Raw genomic sequence first — 22,521 nt, 5'->3', positions numbered from 1 at the left:
CTGATTTGAACCAACTTGAAAACTGGGCCCATAATCAAAAATCTAAGTATATGTTTAGATTCAAAAAGCCCAAGAATTCAATTTTTGTTAAATCAAACTTAGTTTAATTTTGGACCCTTTGGACTTTAATGTAGACCAATTTGAAAACGGGACCAAAAATTAAGAATCTACATATACAGTTAGATTTGGCATATCAAAGAACCCCAATTATTCAATTTTTGATGAAATCAAACAAAGTTTAATTTTGGACCACGATTTGGACCAACTTGAAAACTGGGCCAATAATCAAAAATCTAAGTACATTTTTAGATTCAGCATATCAAAGAACCCCAAGGATTCAATTTTTGTTAAAATCAAACTAAGTTTAATTTTGGACCCTTTGGACCTTAATGTAGACCAATTTGAAAACGGGACCAAAAATTAAGAATCTACATATACAGTTAGATTCGGCATATCAAAGAACCCCGATTATTCAATTTTTGATGAAATCAAACAAAGTTCAATTTTGGACCCTTTGGGCCCCTTATTCCTAAACTGTTGGGACCAAACCTCCCAAAATCAAACCCAACCTTCCTTTTATGGTCATAAACCTTGTGTTTAAATTTCATTGATTTCTATTTACTTATACTAAAGTTATTGTACGAAAACCAAGAATAATGCTTATTTGGGCCCTTTTTTAGCCCCTAACTCCTAAACTGTTGGAACCAAAACTCCCAAAATCATTCCCAACCTTTCTTTTGTGGTCATAAACCTTGTGTCAAAATTTCATAGATTTCAATTTACTTAAACTAAAGTTATAGTGCGAAAACCAAGAAAATGCTTATTTGGGCCCTTTTTGGCCCCTAATTCCTAAAATGTTGGGACCAAAACTCCCAAAATCAATCCCAACCTTCCTTTTGTGGTCATAAACCTTGTGTTAAAATTTCATTGATTTCTATTCACTTTTACTAAAGTTAGAGTGCGAAAACTAAAAGTAATCGGACGACAACGACGACGCCAACGTGATAGCAATATACGACGTAAAATTAAAATTTTTGCGGTCGTATAAAAACTAAACTATAACCACTGAACCATGAAAATGAGGTCAAGGTCAGATGACACCTGCCAGTTGGACATGTACACCTTACAGTCCTTCCATACACCGAATATACTAGCCCTATTGCTTATAGTATCTGAGATATGGACTTGACCACCAAAACTTAACCTTGTTCACCGAGCCATGAAATGAGGTTGAGGTCAAGTGAAAACTGTCTGACGGGCATGAGGACCTTGCAAGGTACGCACATACCAAATACAGTTATCCTATTACTAATAATAAGAGAGAATTCAACATTACAAAAAATCTGAACTTTTTTTTCAAGTGGTCACTGAACCATGAAAATGAGGTCAAGGACATTGGACATGTGACTGACGGAAACTTTGTAACATGAGGCATCTATATACAAAGTATGAAGCATCCAGGTCTTCCACCTTCTAAAATATAAAGCTTTTAAGAAGTGAGCTAACACCGCCGCCGCCGGATCACTATCCCTATGTAGAGCTTTCTGCAACAAAAGTTGCAGGCTCGACAAAAAATTATGACAAATTGAAAAAAAGTGAAACACTTGTCTTGTACTTACTCATTAATGCTCTGATTTGTGGGTGTGAATCGGTTACAACTTCTATGATATCTAAAGCAGCATCTGTCAAAATCTTTAAACCTTTTTCAAAACACCTTTTCTCCAGACTGGTACCTTTGCCCTCATTCATTGGTTCATCCATTGTCACTATACACAGTATCCTCTTTGTTTCCATTTCCATTAATGTGTATGTACATTTATGTGTACAATTATGTGTACAGTGATCCATCTTACTGTCACCTTAAAAGAAACAAATAGAAAAAAATTACAATACCAATATGAGAAATTGTTTACCTGTTTCACTCAAAATGATTAAATAGTACCAAACACCTTGACTAAAACTAATTTGGCTCTAAATTTTCATAAAAGTTTTGACAAAATATTTTCTGTGACACTTTGACAAAAAAATAAAAATTTCAATAAAACTTGAACCATGCAATAAATCAGAAATATTTCCTTGGATATTATTGAGAAGCTTGATATTTCCTTCATAGAATGTGATTAAACCATTCAGCTGATTTAAAGAGTTATCTCCCTGTTTTGTTAAGTACCACCTCAATTGAACTATTTTATCTACTGTAAATACACTTGATGCATAACAAGTACTGTGCATTCATACATTTTTTAGAGGTAGGAACTACTTTGATCATACTGTGTACAAGTACTGTGCATTCATTACTTTTCGTTGGATACCAAATTTCCAGGATTTCTTGAGAAAAAAAAATTGCCTGTATGCAGACTTGGCAAACCACAAAATCAACTTCCACAAAAATTGGTATCCATGAAAAATAATTCATCTAAAGTGTCTGTCAAAAAGAGATATCCACACAATATAATTGTGTCTAATTATAAGGTTGTGAAAAGAGACAACAACTTATACTTTAAAAAAAAGAAATAAGATTCTAATATTTACATTTTATTCCATCAAAGTCGTCGAGAATCAAAATTTACTGAGACTTGACTGTAGGAGTTGCTCTCCACCTATTGCAATTCATTCAAAATTCTGACCAAATTACAATATTAAAATTTGTTAATAAGTTTCCATGGGAGATAATCTAAAATCATGATTTTTGAAATATTTCTATTACCTCCCTTTAAAACTTTAAGAAAAAATATTTGATAAAATTTAATATTTAGTTTTCTTCGAAGACTGCTCCTTATCTTTATGTTAAACTAATATACTTACCTAATACTACAATTTCCTTTCTGCTAAACTCTGTATAAATATCCTCAAGGTGCTTCAGCCAGTACTCTTCAATTGATGGCACAATGTAGGATTTCTGTATTTTGGAAAATGTTGAAGAATTCAATATAGGAAGGCCAAGTATCTTGCAAAACAATTCCATTTTTTGGAAATCGTTTCCTGATGAAACTGTTGCAGAGGCCAACATCAAATCCCCACAATGCATTCTTCTGTTTAAGATCGGTTGTGAGCACCACTTGTTCAGTATATGACCTTCTCTGCACACCTGATATAGAAATCAACATTCAAATGGATTAGTTAGCTGCAAGTAGTCTGCCAAATACTATAGAATTATGTATTGGCACTGGTATAGATTCAAGGTTTGCTGTATTGGCCTCGAGACACGTAGTATACTAAAAAGTGTATATATAATATTCCCCTAGACGTGTTTAAAACGGCATTTTTAACCTGAAATTTTAATTTTACACATCAATTTTGGTAAAACTAGATACATGTATGAGCCAATGCATTACCCATATTTTTTTTAAAACACATTGGCATTTATAAAAAATGTCTTCAAGAAAAATATATTTTTGGTAATGCCTGGACTAAATATACAAATTAAAGATCTTCGAGTCAAAACATGAAGCTATTTTTGCTAATTTAATTTTTTGTTTTTTTTTAATTGTTTTTTCACTTTAGTTTATGTTTGCTTACCCAGGTGATATAAAATGCAGATCCAATAGTTTCTGTTTTCAAATCAACCTGCCTATTGCAATCCGACATTGTACATATCTGATCTGTACTTGTGTTGGCTAACATCAACAAGCAATCTCTGTACACCAACAGTGGTTGTTCTGAAATAAACTTGTCAATATTTTTCGTTGTTATTCTCTTCACTCCTGGACCCATATCTATAGCTTCCTCTTCTGACTTGTCCCCTTCGGTTGTGTCATCCTCAGGCTCTTCAATTTCTTGGTCCTCCAAATTATTGATTACATTTGGTCTGGAAAAAAAATGTTTTTCCATTTTAATACTGTTACTTTAATGCACAATTAAATGTTGACACATATAACACATAGAAATCTTGTGGGGGTATTTGGTCTCAACATAAAAATTTGGGTACTGATGTCTTGTTGGCAAAAATCCCCACCTATTTATATATTTCATAGGATAATGGAAGTTTATGACTCATTGACATATAAATGTACATGTACCTTCCTTAAAGTTTGAAATCATGGGCTTGTTAAATTCATGGTCAAAATAACCATTGTGGAAGTAAAAGATACAAGAACAGGCACGGATACAGAATTAAATGTTGAGGGAAAGCTCCTAAGAATAAGGGGGTAGAAGGTCATATTTTGACCAAAAAATGGCAGTTATTTCAATTACCGGTGTAGATTTTTTTCTTTTCATCTCTGTTTTAAAGGATATGTGTGACTAATGTATTTTAAAGTTCAAATCAATCTAAGATTATTTTTTTTTAAATGGCAGAGTTTGACTCTTACGTACTACAGCTTACCTTAGTGTTATGTTAAAACTAGATTGAACTTCATGGTCATCATCAGATATCTGGTCATCAACATTTTCAGAAATATCAATACTGAAACTGAAATAAGATAAAATTGTATCAAGATATAACACATTTGAGGGTTGTCACTAAGGATAACCATGAGTCCTGGTCTCATGAAAATCAATATGGGCTGATCTTTTTTATAAATTGGTGTCAATCCAAAGGTGCATCAAGATTTTTAAAAGGTTCAAGTATATCAAAATATAGTGTCATTTTATAGCAAAAGTTTACAAGTAATTTCCTTGTAGTCCAGTCAATCTAGCATAAATTTGACCCTCACTTTGAAGTATTAATTGCATCAGAAGATTTTTAAGTTTTAATCTTTGGCATTATAACCTGAATATACACAGAAAAAAGTCCAAAAAAAATCTAACTTGAGGAAACCTAAAAAAAATCCTATGGAGATTTGATTGAAATGAGAGATAACTCTACAAAAAAGGCAGAAATATAATTATTTTTTTTTAAAATATCGTCTTTAGAGTATAATAAACAACTGTAAAGGTGTTTATATATCTTTCATAAATCTACAACCTAGATTTCATCATTCATTAGCTGACCATTTATTAGATTTTTCCATGTGTCAAGGTAAAGAATCTCAAATTTAATAAAAATAATTAAGCATCTATTCTTCTTTTTGTGGTTTAAAGTATCTTGACACAATGTAGATCATGCTTAACAAATATAATTTACAGATATAAACAATACCAAATATTCACATTATTTTTCAAAATGGTCACAAAGTCATAAATTTGCAATTTCTTTAATGAAAAATGTGCCCCAAAAAAATTAAATTACCCATAACATTTCATGAGCTGAAGATTATATAATGTAGTCAAATAGGAACTTATAACCCCATCAAAAAATCATACTTCATATGAATTTTAAGAAAATCAACCAAAAACTGATAAAAAAATACTAATTTTTGCAGAGTTATCTCCCTTTTCAATGTTAATCTCTATAGGAAATTAAAAATGCTGGTTTTGAGTTTTCCTCAGGTTACATTTTATGGGATTTTTTCTGTGTATATTTGGGGTTAAATGCTATATACATTTGTATTAGGACTTCCACATTTTCTGTTGCAATAAGTTTATGGTTCAAACTTAGTTTGACTGGACTATTGCTTTATTTTGTCATGAAAACTGTAAAGATAAACTGTATAGCACTGAAAAGTTTTCTTTTTGTTAGACTCACTATGGCAAACATGAAAAATCCCTAGACTCACCTTCAAAAATCCTTAGTGAGAACCCTGATAAATATATTTTTTTTAGAAAGTATAAGAACAAAACAGTCATGCATTGTCATATTATACATGTATGTTTCAGATTCTTTTTTCACGCAGAATACAAGTCAATATTTAAAATGACAAAAACATAAAACAGTGTAGATTCTGTACGCTATCTGGAAGTCACGATTTTCGAAGCGATGATTTCCAACTGGCTAACAGGACGGTTTTCCCTACGGTGACTTTTCTCATCAATTGTTTACTCCTATATCTATAAAATGCTTTGAACATCTTCCAGGTATGTATAGCATCATAAATATGAGAAACTGTAACAAAAAACCTGCATTAGAATATAAAATAAACGTGTGCATCACACCAACTTGATAAAAAAAGTGAAATCGACGGACAATTTTGCTCTTGTAGTACAGAGCAAATAATCTTTTATTGCAAATATTTGCATCAGTTTACAGTTAAATATATACTGTTTCAATATTCTGTTCGTATTTAAGTAGAATATTCGTATTTCCCATAAAAAATATGTTTTCCTTGAGGATCCCAAAATAAATTACTGTACGATCAGTCTAGAAGCTATTTCAGATTTTTTTACTGTATGACCAGTCGTGATTTTGAAGGGAAAAAAACAACGGCCATTTCAAGGTACAATGTATATACGTGTCTATATTATGAACTGTCCAGGGAACTATAACATGCAGTTTCATTCATCAGACAATACAAATATATTTCTGATGATTTTTATAGATGTCAAAATAATTGTATTTTTATTCCTTCAGTCGTGTTTAAAATCAAATGCTTAACCAGATGCTCCGCAGGGCGCAGCTTTATACGACCGCAGAGGTTGAACCCTGAATGGTTGGGGAAAGTATGGACACAACATTCAAGCTGGATTCAGCTCTAAATTTGGATTGTGATTCAATAGTTGACACAGCATAGGTTGGTGACACAGAATGAATGTGGTCTAATGAACTTAAAAAAAAAAATTCGCTATGCTGTTGAATATTAATCCTCTCAAAAAAATGTTTGAAGAAATTTTCTTTTTATTTATGAAATATGAAATGAAAAAAATTGACCCCCCCCCCCCCCCCAATTTTGTTTTCACATCCCCCTTTTCCTTATTCCAAAACTGATCTCAATTCAAATTTCTAATGGAGTTTGCAACAATAACTGCTCATTTAAATACATCATAAAATATTAAAATGTAAAAAAAGTGCTTTTTATCACTGAATGGTAAAGATTGTTTTAATTTATCAGTTGGTAGTAAAAGTGAAAATACATTGTATATTGTATAAAACAATGATTTAAGTTGATTCAACTACTATTCTGGACAAAGAAAGATAACTCAAATTTTCAAAGAATATTGAAAATATCTTGCTATTGCACAAATATCTATTCTGGACAAAGAAAGATAACTCCAAATAACTGAAAATTGATTGCTATTTCACAATATTGTGCAATAAGATATTTCTTGCTATTGCGCAATACTGTCAATTGAAGATTTCTTGCTATTGAACCATACTGTGCAATTGAAAATTTCTTGCTATTGCACAATACTGTACAATTGAAGATTTCTTGCTATTGCGCAATACTGTGCAATTGAAAATTTCTTGCTATTGCACAATACTGTACAATTGAAGATTTCTTGCTATTGCTGAATACTGTGCAATTGAAAATTTCTTGCTATTGCACAATACTTAATATAATAATTTTGAATCCTGTTTGGACCAACTTGAAAACTGGGCCCGCCCTGCTTTCATGATATTCATGTATTCATGAATAAAGTAGAATATTCATGAATATTCATGAATATTCCACTTCCATTCATGGTTACTATTCCAGTGTCAAAATTATTCATGAATATGAAACATGAATTAAGTGGAATATACATGAATTCTTAATAACTGTTTGGAGACAACAAATAAATGTTCTTAAAATGCTAGTCACTTACTATATCATAGTATAATCAAGTTTCCTTCATTCAAAATTGTTTTTTTGTGGTAATAAAACCCTTTTTGTCAATATGAATAAACATGAATAAGAATGAATGTTTGGACTTAGAATTTTTTTGCATACATTTCATGAATAAGAATGAATAATGAGGAATAAATTTTGGACTTAGAATATTTTTTCCATTGTGTGACAAACATGAATAAGCATGAATAAAGCTGCATGATAATGACTCAGAACTATTTGTGGTAAACGGCATAAAAATTGATAATGAAATTTGTTCTAGGACTTTTGTATACGTATATTTTTACTTGATTGTTGATGCGGAATAACATACATGTACATGTATGTATTCCACAGTTAAATGAAAAAAATATATGATAATTTTAATAGATAGCTCATGTAGGTGATATTCATAACATCTTCATACAAAACACTGAGATGTCAAGAAAATAATAAGCAACAAAAGTGACTTTCAGTCATGTGTCATAGATGTTTTCCTGTTCATTTTTGGAGAAAACTAGCGGGTTGGGTAAAGTTAATGAAAGGAAGAAAAGCCAATGCAAAGGACGACGTCAAGCCAGCATTAGATAGGCCTACATAAGAATTATTGACAATAACAATTTTTGAACAATTCCCAGATAAATGAGAAAAAATATCATTGCATAATTACAAAATGTTCAAAAAGCTATCCGACTAAACAGGTTTGGATTAAATTCTAGATTAAATAGTGGACAATTTTGCTAGCTTTTAATGAAAGTGATTGTAAAATTCATATTTCACAGCTATCATGATTAAAAAATATTTTAAACTTAAATGTCTGTATTTGCTTTTGGTTTTCAAAAAACCTCTCAAGGACACTTATTTCAATATTCATGGTTAATCTAGAATATTCAACCATTCAATATTCATAGTTATTCTAGAATATTCAACCTTTCAATATTCATGGTTATTCTAGAATATTCAACCTTTCAATATTCATTAAATATTCAAGGTTATTCTAGAGTATGTATTTAGCATTCAAAATTGGGATAGATATATATTTTTCATTCATGGTGATTCTAATCATGCATTATTCATAGACATCCTATTTCATGTTCATGAATATTCTACAGATAATTATTCATGTTTAATCGTGGTTATTCAGTTCATACAATATTCATGTATATTCAAGCTTATTCAGCTCATACAATATTCATGTATATTCAAGCTTATTCAGTTCAAACAATATTCATGTATATTCAAGGTGCCATTTAACATTCATGAATATTCATGAATATTCATGAACTGTTACCTTGAATATTCATGAATATTCATGAATATTATTCATGAATATTCATGAATTGTTCATGGATATTCATGAATAATTCAAGGTCAGGAAAGCAGGGCTATGATAATCAAAAATCTAAGTACACGTTTAGATTCAGCATATCAAAGAAGCCCAAGAATTTAATTTTTGTTAAAATCAAACTTAGTTTAATTTTGGACCCTTTGGACCTTAATGAAGACCAATTTGAAAACGGGACCAAAAATTAAGAATCTACTAACACAGTTAGATTTGGCATATCAAAGAACCCCAATTATTCAATTTTTGATGAAATCAAAAAAAGTTTAATTTTGGACCCCGAACTGGACCAACTTGAAAACTGGACCAATATTCAATAATCTAAGTACACGTTCAGATTCAGCATATCAAAGAACCCCAAGGATTCAATTTTTGTTAAAATCAAACTAAGTTTTATTTTGGACCCTTTGGACTTTAATGTAGACCAATTTGATAACGGGACCAAAAATTAAGAATCTACATACACAGTTAGATTCAGCATATCAAAGAACCCCAATTATTTAATTTTTGATGAAATCAAACAAAGTTTAATTTTGGACCCTTTGGGCCCCTTATTCCTAAACTGTTAGGACCAAAACTCCAAAAATCAATACCAACCTTCCTTTTGTGGTCATACACCTTGTGTTGAAATTTTATAGATATCTATTCATTTATACTAAAGTTATTGTGCGAAAACCAAGAATAATGCTTATTTGGGCCCTTTTTTGGCCCCTAATTCCTAAACTGTTGGAACCAAAACTCCCAAAACCAATCCCAACCTTTCTTTTGTGGTCATAAACCTTGTGTCAACATTTCATAAGTTTCTATTAACTTAAACTAAAGTTAGAGTGCGAAAACTAAAAGTATTCGGACGACGAAGACGACGACGCAGACAACGACGCCAACGTGATAGCAATATACGACGAAAATTTTTTCAAAATTTGCGGTCGTATAAAAAGCAATACATGATTCGCTTGTGGACTTCGTAAAAGTGTATCGTTGCAGTTATCGGTTTAGCTATTACATTTTTAGAGACTATTTTCACCGTCCGCCATTGACCAATTAATGATAACATAAATCTAGCTTGTCTCTTTTAAAATTACAAAAAATGAATAAAGAAAGCTTTGCGTAGGGGGATAATTCATGTGATAATCAGTTTACTTAAAGCAATTTCTGGGTTAATCCATATCTGTCATTGTACTGATTGCATTTGTTAATTGCCTGGCAACTTGTGAAAATGATAATAATTTGCTTTTGTACTTTCACCCTTTTTAACAGGATTTTCCACAGAAAAAATGGGTTGGTAGGTTGAAGGTTAGTGCGACCATTAAAACGTTTTAACCTGCTTTAGTTTACTAAAATTTTAAAATAAATTGGGACTTGGATTGAGAGTTGTCTCATGGGCACTCATACCACATTTTCTTATTTATATTATTTTGGTGATGTTAGAATGCTGCCAAACATTGTCCATGCCCTTTACTCATGAACCATTCAATCAAAGCTTTTAAAATTTTAATTTGTCGTTCCTGATGCCAAAATGGAGGTCAAGTTTGATATTGACGTTTTTTTACTGTTTCTAATCATGAGGTATGATTCTTGAAAGATTTAAAAATGGTGTTTACAGTCGTGTCCGTGCGTTAACTAATGAATCGTTCAATCATACAACTTTTCAAACTTTACGTACGGTGACCTATAGTTGTTAATGTTTGTGTCATTTTGGTCTTTTGTGGATAGTTGTCTCATTGGCAATCATACCACATCTTCTTTTTTATATTTAATATGTTGTTATTGATGATAACATGGAGGTCAAGTATGATATTACATGTAATGAATTTTACATTCAACGCTCAAGAGAGATTGAAAAATGCAAGAAATAGATAAATTTTAAAAAATCTGGATTGCTGTCTTCTGAAAGGCTCTTGTTTTGATTTTCCTTGGGAGTCGGCTATGTTTTTTATCTTCATTTTTCATTTACATCTGCCCCATTACAGAAATGTTCAGGCTAAAAGTTGGTATTAGTCGACCCTGAGGAAAACTTTGGGATGGGGTGAAAGGGAGGCACATCATTAATATCTAGACTGACTTCGTTATTTGAAAATTGTTTATGAAATGTGCATTTTAAATTCAAATCAATATAAATGCTGTAAATGCATTCAAGTAAAAGAAAGATATATTTTTTCTTCAGGATAATCCAATCACAGATACTCCCTGTTTTTATTGCACAAATGTAAGTCAAAGGATTTTGCAGAACTTGTAGATCATTGCATAATTCGTCATCATTTGGAAGAATTAAAGTTGAAAGTTGCAACATGTGTTTCTCCATCTATAACAAATGTCCGAAAACAAAATACTTCAAACTGATACCTGCTGAAATTGAGAAGGACATTAAAATCATAATTCCTCAATGTAAATCATGCACAATGTTTCTTGTGTATAATTTAGAGTTTAGTATGGCGTACAACTGTACAAGTATACATATTTTTTAAGGAGCCAGCTGAAGGACGTCTACGGGTGTGGGAGTTTCTCGCTACATTGAAGACCCATTTGTGGCCTTTGGCTGTTGTCTGCTCTATGGTCAAATTGTTGTCGCTTTGACACATTCCCCATTTCCTTTCTCAATTTTATTTACACTTATTGTATGTTATATTTCTTCGGAACTGTTGTCACCTGTTAAGAAGAAATGTGGAACAGAATCTGAACAGAATGACACTGATAGCATATCATTAACACAAAAAATTAAGTTCTGTTTCAATTAAAGATAACAGCCATATTCTCGTAAATAGCGGTAATAATTCCTCCAATGATCATGAAAGTATGGTTACAAGTTGAAAATGTCAACAAAGCATAAACAGACTGAAGATTCCGCTGTCATAAATCTAAATGAGACGAACACAAGTGATCAAGTGTTACTAAAAGAAATTTTACAGTTAGTTCCTACAGTACTTGAAAATTTGAAAAGTTGCAATAAACAAGATATGTATAAGAAGTTCCATACATTGAAAAACAAGAACAAGCTTCCTTTGAATAATATTCAAAAAGTTTATTCCAAAACATCAAACACAACAAATGTAGACAAGTTAAAATGCTACCATATAACATGAACAATCGTAAATAAAAATAACAAATATTCATGTTCAGTAAAAGGACCGTAACATGATAATTAAACAAGTACAAAGTGTAAAAAATCTAACAATGCACATGTTCTTTGTGGTATTTTAAACTTGATCTCCACTTAAACGATTTTCGACATAAATCACACTTGAGTACTCTTCCACCATGTACTGCAAGGAAATGTTCCTTTAAAGATTTCTGTGAATTGCATGAAGCTCCGCATCCTTCTTTGCTACATATGATGCTACTTGTCTCATTAGTGTGAACTAATGTGATGTGTTGTTTTAATGTTTCTTTGAAAGCAAAAGTCTTGTCACACACATCACATCGGTGTCTTAGAACCGGTTCATGTGTTGTAATATGCCCTTTATAGTTCCAGAGTGTGTTAAAGCCTCTGTCACACACTTTACACTTAAATCTAAACTCTTGAGTATGTTTGCCCTTATAATGTATATTTAGTCCACCAGCTGTTTTAAAAACTCGGCCACATTGGTCACATACGAACATAGTAAAATGTTTAGTTTCTGCATTATTTCCAGAAGTATGTGCATTTTGTGTGTGTCTTTTCACATTTTGTTTATGTTTGCTGGTATAACTACAAAAAGTGCAATAATACAGGGAAGATGGTTCTGTTTCCAGTTCTTTTTCTACTTCAGATGGTTCTATTTTTACTTCACCCTCTCCTTCAAAGCTTTCATCTAATGCATTTACAATGAATGAGTCTACCATTTTCCTACAAAAAAGAAAGTTTTGATTAAAAAATAGAACACAAGTCACCAATTTAATTGGTTCGCATACACTATAAACATTTTCTCTATTAATATTTTCCATACTGTGGATATACTTATGAACTGGCATGTACATGCAGACTTTGTAGCGTCATTACATGGACTGCGCAAGCAGATGCAACATTTAGGGATCATCATTCGTTTATGTGTCGTCATCCGCATCAGCTTCTCAAAACAAATTTGTCCCAACAACGTGGTACAAAATTTTGATATTTGGCTCAAAGCTTTATCCTATTGTGTTGTAATTTTATTAACAGCTCATTAATTTATTGTTGAAAATTGTAGTTTCGTGGTGACCTATTTCTCAACGACTTTGATAGCAGACCCACATCTAAGTCAGAGATGGGGTCGATTACCTTAAAATGTAATCGATTAAATTACAATTTCTTTGCTTGTAAAATATTATCGATTACATTGCAATTACACCTTATTTCAAATGTAATTGATTACATTAGAATACTTATCTTTAAAGTAATCATGATTACTTGTGATTACTTATGATTAAATTGTATATTTCTAATAACTTTTTATCCTCATGAAAAAGCTAATTTTGGTGATTTTTTTTAAAGTTAATTTATCAATCTTATTCAAAAGAATTTAAACAAGTACAGACTACAGTGTAACGTGTAATTTGATACGCATCACTGAAGAGACATGTATTGTCGAAATGCACATCTGGTGCAAGAAAATTGGTACCGTTAATTTTATAACTACCACTGGGTCGATGCCTCTGCTTGTGGACTATTGGTCCCCGAGGGTATTACCAGCCCAGTAGCCAGTACTTCGGTACTGGCATGAAAATAACGGATTTTTTGTGTTATTACAATTTGCTGTTACAAAATATTAGAAATTATTATAAATTAAGGAATGTATCTCCCTCATGCAAAGCTCTGATTCCTTTCATGGATTTGGCTATACTATTTGGACCGTTTGGATTATAGCTCTTCATCTTTTATATAAGCTTTGGATTTCAAATATTTTGGCCACGAGCATCACTGAAGAGACATGTATTGTCGAAATGCGTATCTGGTGCAAGAAAAATTGGTACTGTTAATTTTATTGATAACATAGCTATACATGTAGACAAGTGTCCTTTCTCTATTTAAAAGATACTAGAACACACCCGCGAAATCGCGGGCATATACAGACATATACAGCTTGTGAACTGTTGTAGGATGATTTTTTTGTAAAAGATAATATGTATGGAGAATTTCATAAAAGACCTCTCCCTTTTTCCAAAGTCCGATATGTGTTTCCTTTCTGTTAAATTCAATAATTATTTTCATGTTTCTGGCCTCAGACCACAATTATTCTTCTCATTTGCTACCATGCATCTTTTGGTAAAAGTCAAATTAAATTAAAAATTTGCACCGCTTCAAACATGAAATAAATGTTACTGCTTATATATAGACCATTATTAGTCTAATAAAATATGGACAATCCATCAGTGCTTTTGTTCTTTTGAGAGCCTTATTAACATGCCAATGGTAGGATATGAATCTTGTATTATAAATAACTAAGACCGACTAAGGCTAATTTGAGGGGTGGTCGGAGGGGTCCTGATCCCGAAATCCCTGGCTTAAAAACATGAAATCCCGAGATGCAGAATTTAAAGAAATTTATATCCCGAAATCGAAAAATATATTACTGGATCCCGTAAGGACCAATCCCCAAATCCCGAGCATAAAAACACATAGTCCTGACGTCCCGAAAAAGGTCCTGCCTCCCTCTAATCTCTACCCTTCTTTCATTTTTACAAAATCACTTCTTTCACTTTCAACAATAAATTTTTATGCCCCATTTATGGGCATTATGTTTTCTAGTTTGTGCATCTGTGCGTTTATTCGTTGGTCCGTCCGTCTGTCCCGCTTCAGGTTAAAGTTTTTGGTCGAGGTAGTTTTTGATGAAGTAGAAGTCCAATCAACTCGAAACTTAGTAAATATAGTGCCGATGTGGACACATTCTTGTTTCCACATGTTTTACTTATTTTAATATATAATGCAACTGGCATGATCCCTTAAATAGTTAACATTTTAAAGAAAGCAGTAGACAGAATACAGAGAGTCTCTATATATTAAAGTAGCTATAGCATAATCGTAGATTACATGTAGATAAATGCGAAAAATAATTGTCCTCTCTAAGGAGGTATAATAGTTGTGGTTCAAGATTGCCATCTAAACACCATGATATGGAGAACGCTCTGGTTGGCTTATTTATTTTTCATTTTTGTTATCTATCATACGATTGGTTGTACTTGTGCCAGACATGGGGTAATTGAAATATGTAATTGTAATTGACTGTAATTAATTACAATTTATCATGTAATTGAATGTAATGTGTAATTGAGCATTTTTTCAATTACATGTAATTGAATGTAATTAATTACATAGCCAAAATTGCCTGTAATTGACAATTACTTTTCAATTACAAGTCAATTACATTTGAAATTTTGGATCAAAAGATTAAATCTTGTGTTTTCTCAAAAAATTATTAAAAGCAATAATCTTAACAAATGTTGTAAGCTGACAAAGAAAAGCCTTCACAGTATACTTTCTGTATTAACACAACCATGGTAGATTCTTCATTTTGTATTGAATGATAAAAAAAATGTAGACACATGCCATAATTTTAAAAGAAACCACTAGGAAGTCACTGTCTTGACCTTAATTAGTAGATTTAGATAGATATTTTAAGACATTGATTTAACATAATTAACTTTATTCAAGGACTTAAATAACCAATAAATATAACCTCTGGCTATTTGTTTTATTACAAACTATATAATGACTGTTTTTATAACAGTTATGTTAAACAGATATAAGGCTAATTAGAGAGAGATAAATATACCCCTAGGGCCTATAGGTACATGTTTAAATTCTTGAAGGGATAATGCATATGACAAAATCTCACTTGCAAAATTTGTTCACTATATATATGAATGTTGAAAGAAAACATTTTATCAGATTTAAAAATGAGCTCCAAGAGTGTACTGGAACATTTTACTGTTCCTGATGACTTCCAAAATGGAAATACTTTCAAAGGAAAATGTATGCATTGTGGCACCCTCATTAGTGGAAGTTATAAAGTTACATCCAACTTTGTTACACATATGAAGGTAATACTATATAAGAATTTTAAAAATTAATAAATTCATAATGCTTCTTTTTCATTTCTAACCAGATTTCATTTATCTTATATCCTCTAATAGCTTACATTTAAATTTGGAAAATATTTTGTTTATTAAATTAATTAGTTGTGATTAAAACTAAAGTTTATTTTTGTTTTAAGAAGTCAGATTTCTAAATCACTTATTTAAGATAAATAATTTGAATAAGCTGGGATAAAAATGAAAATCATTTCAAAAAATAAAAAATAGTGCTCTTTTTTTGTATCATTTACAATCAAATAAATTTAAATAAATGTAAAATTTCAATAGGTAAATTAAAACAATTTAATATTTTCAAGATATTAAATAAGGCCTTTTGTAATTTTCAGAGAAAACACAGAGATTTGTACATTCTGCATTCTGAGAATAAAGAAATTCAACCAACATTGACACAATGCATAAAAAAAAGTGTAAAATATTCACCGTCTGATCCAAAACAGTTAGAAATGACAAATGCTCTTATAATGTTCATAGCTGGGGATCTTTTACCACTCTCTATTGTCGAAAGTGAAGAATTTAAAAACTTGATGGAAAAAGCTGACACTAAGTATCAAGTGCCTAGCAGAAAGCATTTATCTTCGAAACTTCTACATGAAAAATCGGTTGAAATAAAAAATAATTGAAATAAAAAATAACCAAATGTAATTGAAGTAATTAATTACATTTGCCAAGTAATTGGAATGTAATTAATTACATTGGTAAAAAAAGTCAAATGTAATGTGTAATTTAATTAAAGATTTTGTAATTGTAATTGAATGTAATTAATTACTTTCAAATGTAATTGACCCCATGTCTGACTTGTGCATGTTTCATACCGGAAGTTTATCTATGACTAAAAGTCAGTCTGATGACAGAATCAATATCCTGACTCCTTTTTTGTCGTTTTTCTCCAAAAATAACTCAATCTGAATAATCATAAGAATAGATTACAAATGCGACTATGCATGTTACCTATAGAACACAGAGGCATGATGATTAGTTTATCGTGGAAGGAAGAGAAGCGACACACAAAATGAGGTCTTCTCGTTTAATAGTATAGATGTTAACCTTTTTGATTAAAGTTGATCAGTAGGAAATTTTGGCAATCAAAATTTAAGTCGGATGTTGTAACATGTGTAAGGCTGCGTCGGAGCGGTTACTGAAAACACATATTTGTATGTGTCATAAAAAAAGGTGTAGAAGGCGAACCACTGTGCTCATGGTTTTTGTTTCGTAACACATGCCATGCATGCAGAATAGAGAATAATCATAATGTTAACCTTTTTGATTTCAGATGAATCTTTTTTTGATCTTTTTTTGTTGTGTGTAAATAAACCTTGACAATTTGTTTTATTGGTGGAGGATTGTGATAAAACTGTATATAATTCAATAGTGTGATCGTTTTTGGTTTTTTTATATATAGTTGTCTTTTTACTCCTATTGTGGTGGTGTGCCTAGATTGGCAGAAGATAGACAAAACAGATACAGTCACTCGAAATAGATTCCACTAATAAAATAAAGTTTACCTAAAAAGATTTTTTTTATTCATTTTCATAGGGCCTGTGTCGTTAAATCTTAAATAAAACATGATAATATAGGCTAGTGTGTCGTTATTTACGTGACAATAAGTGAATGACAACAATAATTATGTTTATTTTCACACGGCCTGGGTCGTTGCTTACAGTTGGGACAACGAAAATGGCTTGCATGAATCTTAAATAAAACATGATAATATAGGCTATGCCTGTGTTGTTATTTACGTGACGATAAGTGAATGACAAAAATGATTGTGTTTATTTTCACACGGCCTGGGTCGTTGCTTACACTTGGGACAACATATTACGATTCAGGCAATGTGAAAATGGCTTGCATGAATCTTAAATAAAACATGATAATATAGGCTATGCCTGTGTCGTTATTTACGTGACAAATAAAACATGATAATTTAGGCTATGCCTGTGTCGTTATTTACGTGATGGTAAGTGAATGACAAAAATGATTGTGTTTATTTTCACACAGCCTGGGTCGTTGCTTACACTTGGGACAACATATGACGATTCAGTCAATGTGAAAATGGCTTGCATGAATCTTAAATAAAACATGATAATATAAGCTATGCATGTGTCGTTATTTACGTGACGATAAGTGAATGACAAAAATGATTGTGTTTATTTTCACACGGCCTGGGTTGTTTTTTACACTTGGGACAACGTCGTTATTTACGTGACGATAAGTGAATGACAAAAATGATTGTGTTTATTTTCACACGGCCTGGGTTGTTTTTTACACTTGGGACAACATTCTTATATAACGATTCAGGCAATGAATCTTAAATAAAACATGATAATATAGGGTATGTAATGTAAATTTACCAAACTTCTGGAAATATAAACGGAAGAGGAAGTTGTCTATGAATAAAAGCCGGGGTGATGACGGACACATATCCAGACTTCTTTTTTTCTGTTTTTCTCCCAAAATAACCGAAACTGAATAATCATAAGAATGATCAAGAATGGATGACAAATGCGACTATGCATGGTACCTATAGGACATACAGTCACAATGATCAATTTATTGTGGAAGGAGGAGAAGCCACACCCAAAATGAGGTCTTCTCGTTTAATAGTATAGATAACTCTGTTTTTTTCTACAAATTTTAACCTGCAACTGCCCAATTCACAACAAACCTGGCCAAATAATGAAAAATCAATTTAGTATAGTTTTCTTGTCTGTGAGGACATAATTGACAAATCCATAAATGTTTTTTACAGGTGTTAATCACTTCTACCCTTTTTTTTTTATAAAAGAACAATAGGTGAGCTTGGGTATTAAAATTTTATTGTCTTAATTGCAAGACAATTGCAATATCAATTAAGTTATAAGTGGTTAATTGTCATAATTTGTTTGAAAATTTTTAATACATACATATCATAATATTTATGGAAAACAAAATTTATTAAAATTGTCAAAAAATGAAATATGATTTTAAATTCTATTTTGAATTAAAAGGACTCATGCAGTTATGTATGTCGACCCTAAAAAAAAAATTGAATACTAAATGTTTTCTGTTTTATAAAAATATTGGGCATACTTAGGCCAAAATTAAAAATATGTTTGTTTACCCTCCCCCACCCGGGTCAAAAATAAGCCCCCAGGTCAAAAAATTATTTTCCACAAAAAAATTGAAATTATTTTTTTCCTGAAAATAATTTGTTTCCATTTTTGGAAAGTGCTTGAAAGCAGAAGGATTGATAATCTAAATAAATACACTCAAATTGAGCACAAACAACTGATAAGTGGCCTGGACTGGACAAGTCAAACCATTCATGTGACCATGCTATGACAATCACATCCAGTTAAATAAAAAAACTAGAGGCTCTAAAGAACCTGTGTCGCTCACCTTGGTCTATGTGAGTATTAAACAAAGGACGCAGATGGATTCATGACAAAATTGTGTTTTTGTGATGGTGATGTGTTTGTACATCTTACTTTACTGAACATTCTTACTGCTTACAATTATCTCTATTTATAATGAACTTGGCCCAGTAGTTTCAGAGGAGAAGATTTTTGTAAAAGATAACTAAGATTTACGAAAAATGGTTAAAAATTTACTATAAAGGGCAATAACTCCTAAAGGGGTTAACTGACCATTTCAATCATGTTGACTTATTTGTAAATCTTACTTTGCTCAACATTATTGCTGTTTACAGTTTATCTCTATCTATAATAATATTCAAGATAACCAAAAACAGCAAAATTTCCTTAAAATTACCAATTCAGGGGCAGCAACCCAACAACAGGTTGTCCGATTCATCTGAAAATTTCAGGGCAGATAGATCTTGACCTGATAATCAATTTTATTCCATATCAGATTAGCTCTAAATGCTTTGGTTTTTGAGTCATGAGCCAAAAACTGCATTTTACCCCTATGTTCTATTTTTAGCTGTGGCGGCCATCTTGGTTGGTTGGCCGGGTCACGCCACACATTTTTTAAACTATATACCCTAATGATGATTGTGGACAAGTTTGGTTAAATTTGTCTCAGTAGTTTCAGAGGAGAAGATTTTTGTACAAGATAACAAAACTTCACGAAAAATTGACAAAAAATGACTATAAAGGGCAATAACTCCTTAAGGGGTCAACTGACCATTTTGGTCATGTTGACTTTTTTGTAGATCTTACTTTGCTGAACATTATTGCTATTTACAGTTTATCTCTATCTATAATTATATTCAAGATAATAACCAAAAACGGTGAAATTTCCTAAAAATGACCTATTTTGGGGCAGCAACCCAACAACGGGTTGTCTGATTTATCTGAAAATTTCAGGGCAGATAGATCTTGACCTGATAAACAATTTTACCCCATGTCAGATTTGCTCTAAATGCTTTGGTTTTTGAGTTATAAGCCAAAAACTGCATTTTACCCCTATGTTCTATTTTTAGCCATGGCGGCCATCTTGGTTGGTTGGCGGGGTCACGCCACACATTTTTTAAACTAGATACCCCAATGATGATTGTGGCCAAGTTTGGTTTAATTTGGCCCAGCAGTTTCAGAGGAGAAGATTTTTGTAAAAGTTAACGACGACGGACGACGACGGACGACGGACGCAAAGTGATGGGAAAAGCTCACTTGGCCCTTCGGGCCAGGTGAGCTAAAAAAAAAAAAGAACCTGCCTTCCTGGTCTGTTTACAAAGGGTAGACCCAGGGAGGGGAAACAGACATTCTTTTAAATGTGGCCTTATATGAAATTGGAGTTAAAATCAGAAGTGTTCAATCAATGAACAAAAATGCTTTCAAGACATACTCTTATATCATAAGCGCTCAATCTCACAAACACCGGGAAGCAAATTCCTTTAGTAAATTGTTAACAAAATAAAACACTTGGTTATAAAAAAACTTGTTATAAAGACACTATTTATCACATTAAACAAAGTCCCATCATAGTGAATACTAGTTTCAGGTTTTTTTATTCATGTTTTACATTTTCATATTGTCTATCAAATACTATTTTCCTATATACCACTATACAAGATTTGTAATCAGCAAGTAATCATATGAATGTAATCTAAAAGTAATCATGATTACACCTGTTTTTGGCAATATAATCAATTACGTTATGATTACCGGTACTTGTAATCAGAAATGACATGATTACTGATTCCATAGGATTACACTGCAAAATGTAATCGATTACAGCTGATTACGATTACTGATTAAGATTACCCCATGCCTGATCTAAGTTTACTGTTTTTCATTTCAAATATTCAAAATTATTTAAAATTTAACCAGATGCTATGCAGGACGCAACTTTATACGACCACAGAGTTGTTCATTTGTTCATTTTTGTTAGTTTGTTGTTTGCTTTAAGTTTGGCATTTTGTCAGTCTGACAAGTAAAGCTTATTTAAAAGGGATTTAAACGTTTGTTTTTTTCATATTTCAATTGTCCAGGGTTAAAAAGAGTTGTTGGTGTGTGTTAGGGTTTGTGTGTGTGTGTGTGTTTGTGGGATATAACAAATAAGTATAACCTCGCTGCATATAATTTATGGACGTTTGTTTGTCTCATGTGAATCATTTTATTTAGGGGTCATTTGAGGCAAACTTTGTGGTGTGCGTCAAGGCTCCACTTTGAAGGCCATACAGTGACCTATAATTGCTTATATTTGTTGTATCATTGGCAATCATATTTCATCTTCTTTCTGAGGTAATATATGTAAATTTAAGTATTTACAACTTAATACAACATGCAGTGATTTGTTTAAAAACTTGAGGTATTGAGGAAAGAATTAACGAAATTATACCCTGCCACTTCCCAAGTCCATGTTTTGGAAAAAATAAACCCCCAAAAAACTAAAATATAGGTGCACAGTGGCATCATTTAATAAAGAAGCTGAGAAAGTTTAATTAATATACGGTAAGTTTAGGAAAGTTGCATATAGTAAATGGGTACCACCCAATAAGGTAATGGAAAAGTCCATATATATCATGGAAAGAGAAAAAAGTGATTTTTCGAAAAAATCTAAATAAGAAGTGCACAATTGAATAAAAGGATAAAGAATCTGAAAAAGATTCATTAAGTTATGACAAGTGTCTGAAGGAAGTTGAGAAATATAAAATAGGTACGCCCAATATAAGCTAAGGCTATGGCAAATTCAGTATTTAAGATATAGAAACATCAAAAATATTTTTACCAAAAATTCAAAATAGAAGGTCCATAATGCATTTATTGATTAAAAATGGAGCAATTTCAGAAAACTTTAATAATTGGTTTAGAAGGTGTTGGAAAAACCTGATGGGTGCCCCCATATAATGCAATGTTAAAGTCCGTATCTTATATAAAGAAACCAAATAAAAGATTTTTACTAAAATTCGAAATAGACGGTGCACAATACAGTCATTATCATTTATGATAAGGACTCCGAGAAAGATTAATTAATAGTTATATCAGTGACGGATCCAAAAAAAGGGGATCCTGCAGTTTGAAACCCTTCTATAACTATCAATGCATTTGAATGGGAACATATATTTTGAATCCCCTTTTCTCCTGGATTGGACCCCCTCTCCATTTAAAAATGGCTGGAACCCTAAATGTA

General features: G+C 31.7%; 1 protein-coding gene across 1 annotated transcript in view; it reads right to left on the bottom strand.

Moving 5' to 3' along the window:
- The window catches only part of LOC139515769 (uncharacterized), a 40,109-nt gene that overhangs the window by 5,788 nt on the left and 11,800 nt on the right, over positions 1 to 22,521 (bottom strand). The window contains exons 4-7 of the mRNA XM_071305462.1: positions 4,325 to 4,411; positions 3,520 to 3,808; positions 2,806 to 3,088; positions 1,620 to 1,859 (exon numbers count right to left, since the gene is read on the bottom strand). Of these exons, the coding sequence (XP_071161563.1) occupies positions 1,620 to 1,859; positions 2,806 to 3,088; positions 3,520 to 3,808; positions 4,325 to 4,411 (899 nt within the window). The remainder of the gene's footprint in view (positions 1 to 1,619; positions 1,860 to 2,805; positions 3,089 to 3,519; positions 3,809 to 4,324; positions 4,412 to 22,521) is intronic.

The sequence above is a fragment of the Mytilus edulis genome, chromosome 3 (assembly GCF_963676685.1).
Source record: "Mytilus edulis chromosome 3, xbMytEdul2.2, whole genome shotgun sequence".
NCBI classification, from domain to species: Eukaryota; Metazoa; Mollusca; class Bivalvia; order Mytilida; family Mytilidae; genus Mytilus; species Mytilus edulis.
The sequence above is the reverse complement of the archived record's forward strand: the minus strand, read 5'-3'. Positions and strand labels throughout refer to the sequence as shown.